A 4,982-nucleotide genomic window follows, 5' to 3' on the forward strand; every position below is an offset into this window, starting at 1 on the left:
TACAGAGCCACAGGGCAATCAGGGGGTTTGGGCGCTGCCCCCTGTCACACTGATCCCGGTGCCAGGAGGCCTCTCGGCTCCGCTGATCCTGGTGCTGGGAGGCATATTACCCTTTTACTATATAGGATAGAGGCCTGGTGCATGGGTGGGGCTGGCTGGTTTGCCCTGAAGGGTGTCCTGGATCAGGGTGGGGGTCCCCACTGGGGTGCCTGGCCAGCCTGGGTGAGGGGATGATGGCTGTTTGTTTTTGTTGTTATGAATGGGGTATTGCTACTGGCATAAAATGGGAAGAGGCCAAGGAGGCTGATAAACATCATACAATGCACATGAAAGTCCCTCCTAATAAAGAATTATCCCATCCAAAATGTAAGTAGTGCTACTGTTGAGAAGGCATGCTAAAATAAAGCATTTAAAAATATCCGAAATTTTAAGTTTACGCATATTGTAAAGGAAAGCATACATATTATAAAGCAAAACATAAATTCCTTTACCTTCTAAACTCAGAATCAGCCAGCAATTCTTCCACAATAGTTTTCTTCCTTTGTTTCTTGGGAATTCGTGAATGGTAGAAGTCAGCTGGATTGTCAACAATGGTTCCAATCTATGAGCAATTGATAAAATAAGTCATGTGACACCTAAATGCAATGTTGCTTTCTTATTTCAGAGTAGCTCTTACAAAATGTATTTATAGAAATGAAAAACATAAGCATACATTACACCAACATTAAAGTTAATTTTTAAGAGCAAAAATAAATCACCTATTCAATCTCCATTAGGTCCTAATGACATTTCATTAGTTTATAATAAACCCAAAATTCCTTATATAATTTAGTGCTAGACAGTACAGTAAATTCTTGATGAACAGTGTGATTAGAGGAAAAAAGTGGGACAGGTAATACAAACTTTTGTTTTAGCTTCCCAAATTAATGAAATCAACACAGAAATTCTACTTCCCACCTATTTGATCTCCGAGATCAGCGGTTCTCAACCTGTGGGTCGCAACCCCTTTGGGGTCAAAGGACCCTTTCACAGGGGTCGCCTAAGACCATCAAAAAACACATATAATTACATATTGTTTTTGTGATTAATCACTATGCTTTAATTATGTTCAATTTGTAACAATGAAATTGGGGGTCACCACAACATGAGAAACTGTATTAAAGGGTCGTGGCATTAGGAAGGTTGATAACCACTGTCCTAGGTTATGATAAATGCTGCCAGCTTAGAACCTTCTTACTGACCATTCTGCATTAGTTCATAGATTCAAACAAGTGAATTTTACTGAGTGTCTACTATGTGCCAGGCACTGTCCTAGGCATTGGTGACAGACTGTATGTATCTTAACAAAGATAGATCATATGGTCCCTGGCAGTGAGTAGCCCAGTCTTAGAAGGAAGATTCACGGACAGGTAACTACAAAATCAAAGCATAACACAGTATTATGCTGAACAAAAGATTACAATGCTCTAAAAACTGAATGACCAATTGTGTCTAAGAGAGATAAAGGTTTCACAAAGGATGGCATTTTAGCTTGGATTTATATGGGTAAAATTTCACCAGCAAACATGGCAGAGTCACGCACAGGCAAAGTCAAATGCCAAAACCGTCTGCATATTCCAAGAAGATTGAGTAGTTGTGTGTGTTTGCGCATAAGAGGGCTATGTGACAAAGTGAGGACTGGTGAACTGGTTTGGGTGCAGATTGTGAAGGGCCCTATCAAGGTCACAAAGAATCTCTGAAAGTATCATTAAGTGATATCTGCGCTATCACTGAACAGATTGCCCCTTTTTTAGAATAACTGGCTACAATATGGAGGATGTACTAGAAGGGAGGGCAGACTATTCTAATTAATAATCCAGATGAGTGACATGAAAGGTAGTCAAGAACAAAATGAGTTTGAGAGCTCTAGAGGATGACTCCATTGGACTTTTATCTGAAAATACTTTGAAAACCAATTTTTAACTTATCTTCTATTTGCCTGGGGATATCCCTCTACCTTGAAAAGAAGAATTGGTATAAATGATTCCTTCCTTCCCCCTCCATTCTGTAAGAATTCTTGCTCATAGGCTAGTAGTATTCATGGATGGAACACCCACCTTTAGGTTCCACAACTTTTAGAGAGCTGATGTAGGAACCTAGTTACCATCTGCAACACTGTTTCTCTCTATGGAAAGCCATTACAAGCTGGTGGCTGTCTGAATTGGGTTCTGACCATTATTATATGGCCTGAGCAGATGTGCATTGCAAATATTCATCTGTCTTAAGAGTGAACAGAAAGGCCACACTTTAATGCTTTCAAAGCTAAAATCCACAGAACGTCACCACCATTATTCTGTTTACTTCATACCTGGAAGTACTTAGGGAAGCCATCCCTATCATTTTTCTTATAAAACCTTTTTGGGTCCATGCCAGCTCTCATCTTCAGTGCTTTGAGATCATTTTTTAGTTCATCTGTTAATTCTGGAGCTTTCATACCAAACCAGCCATCGCCTGCTGTTTTTTGTCGCTCTTTCTGAAATTCAGATTTCAAAAATAAACAACATTCTAACTTTAATAAAGTGTATAAACTATACCTATTTCCCCCCAAATTGTACATACAGAAAATTTCATTAATTAAAACAAATAAGGTGTTACTTTACAGAATGTATTAGTCTCCAGATTTATCTTGCATAAAAGGAATGAAACCACAAAAAGTAATCTCTCTGGTAAATTAGGTAAAGCATTACCAATGTCAAAAATGAGGGCTCCTTTAAATTTAATTTTGCTGACTTAGTGGGAGAAAAACCCACAGCTTTAATTTCTATTGTCTAAAATAGTCTACATAAGAGATAATGTATAAAAACATTTTTGCTTTTGAAGTTTATATGTATATATTAACACTTTTATTCAGCCACTCAGGTACCTCAAAGTCACTCACTCCAACAGTCCAGAAATTTGTATTACTTCTTAAAAAATAAAAATAACCTGGCCAGCGTGACTCAGTGGTTGAGGGTTGAACTATGAACCAGGAGGTCACAGTTCCAATTCCCGGTCAGGGCACATGCCAGGGTTTCGGGCTTGATTCCCAGTGGGGGGCATATAGGAGGCAGCCAATCAATGATTCTCTCTCATCATTGATGTTCCTCTCTCTCTCTCTCCCTTCCTCTCTGAAATCAATAAAAATATATTAAAAAAATAAAAATAACAAATTAGCCCCGGCCAGTGTGGCTAAGTTGGTTAAGCATCTCATCCCATGCACCAAAAGGTTGCCAATTCAATTCCTGGTCAGGGCACATACCCAGGTTTTAGGTCCAGTCCTGGTATGGGTGCATATGTGAGGCAACTGATTGATATATATCTCTCTCTCTAAAATCAATTTAAAAAACATATTAAAAAAATTATTTTTAAAAACTCCTAGCAAGTGATTTGCTTAATTTTTTGTTCCATTCATACAACCAATATTATCTAGTACCTACCATGTGCCTAGGTGTTTCATATTAGTGACATTATTGGAGCACCTTCCTTAAATTTCCTCCAAACTCTCTTGATAACTTCTTTATGCTTATCAGTTGAAATGTCAGATAGAAGCAACGCCCCGCTCCGTATTTTACTAAAGAAACCAGTTCATTTGGTAGGCTAAATAAACTAGATTTTTAGCTGGCTACATTAAGTTCCCTACAATAGCCTGCAACAGACAAATAGTTCTTGGCCTTTAGTGAATGGTACCCATAAGCCAAGAGGAATAGATAGTGATCTTACATGGTAATTGTCACTGTTTTTAAGGAAAAAAGTTATATCTATGTGCACCACTCAGTGCACTTGCACTTTGTGAAAATCCATATAAAATATGTTTATGGAACCACATTTTATAAGCCCTTAGGTATCTGTAACAATTTTCTTCAAAAAAAAAAAAAATTTTAGTTATATAACCATCCTAATCTAATATAGAGAGAATATGCTAATTGACTGTCCTGCCCTCAAAGATGGCAGCGCCCACAGCCAATAAGGAGGGAATATGCTAATTAACTGCCACACCCTCAAAGATGGCAGCACCCACAGCCACAAGATGGCGGCACCCAGTCCCCTCAGCCCCACTGGGGCAGCAGGCGCACAGCAAGGTCAGGCCCACTCCCAGGTGGACCTGGCCGCTCCGCATGCCTGCCTGCAGAGATCCCCAATCTCCTGAGTCTCCCAGACGCCCATGGCCAGCCCAAGGCACAGGTAAGCCTCGGATGTCAGCTGTCCAGCCGCCCAGGCCTCAGGTAACCAGGGCCGACCGATGCTTGGGGTGTGATGGGGTGTTGCCTTCCCCTGATCACCGGGTCGCCTCTCGCCCTTGAGGGCTCCTGGACTGTGAGAGGGGGCAGGCCAGGCTGAGGGACCCCCCCCCGCCCCACCTCCAGTGCATGAATTTTCATGCTTCGGGCCTCTAGTGTCATATATGAGCTGAATATATCTAAACATTCTAAATAATGAGCCACTGTACTTACTCTGCGTTGTTTTTGAAGCTGATGTTTTGATTCACGATAAGGTGGGACACAGTAGTTTTTTTCAAAATCAGGAGTAATGATGGCTTTCTGCATAATCTATAAAAATATTAAAGTTGTTTTAAAACATCAAATGACATATTACTTTTTCATCATTTTTTGCCTTATTATGGAAACATCTCTCAAGACTGAAGACTAGATTCTCATAGCCAGTTGGCCTGGAGGTCAAATCCCCGCCCCCCCCCCCGAGTTACCTACAATCAAGGCTTAACTACAACAAGACTGTGCACAGAGACCACTAGGGGGTGCACCAAGAAAGCATAAAAAATGCGGAGACAAAGAAACAGGACATAAATGACAGAAATGGAGGAAAGCAAACTTGCTGGATCAAGAGTTCAAACCCACACTTTTAAGGTCTTTCAAGAACTGTCTAGAAGCCGCTGATAAACTTAATAAGGCCCTCAAAAAGACTGGTGAGACCGCCGATAAATGTAGTGAGATCCTCAAGAAATCTAA

General features: G+C 40.4%; 1 protein-coding gene across 1 annotated transcript in view; it reads right to left on the reverse strand.

Annotated features, from left to right (window-relative positions):
* DNTTIP2 (deoxynucleotidyltransferase, terminal, interacting protein 2) overlaps positions 1–4,982 on the reverse strand; it is a 16,191-nt gene that overhangs the window by 2,911 nt on the left and 8,298 nt on the right. Inside the window, exons 4-6 of the mRNA XM_006758199.2 lie at positions 4,470–4,565; positions 2,348–2,512; positions 492–601 (exon numbers count right to left, since the gene is read on the reverse strand). Of these exons, the coding sequence (XP_006758262.1) occupies positions 492–601; positions 2,348–2,512; positions 4,470–4,565 (371 nt within the window). The remainder of the gene's footprint in view (positions 1–491; positions 602–2,347; positions 2,513–4,469; positions 4,566–4,982) is intronic.

The sequence above is a fragment of the Myotis davidii genome, unplaced genomic scaffold, assembly GCF_000327345.1.
Source record: "Myotis davidii unplaced genomic scaffold, ASM32734v1 scaffold674, whole genome shotgun sequence".
Taxonomy (NCBI): domain Eukaryota; kingdom Metazoa; phylum Chordata; class Mammalia; order Chiroptera; family Vespertilionidae; genus Myotis; species Myotis davidii.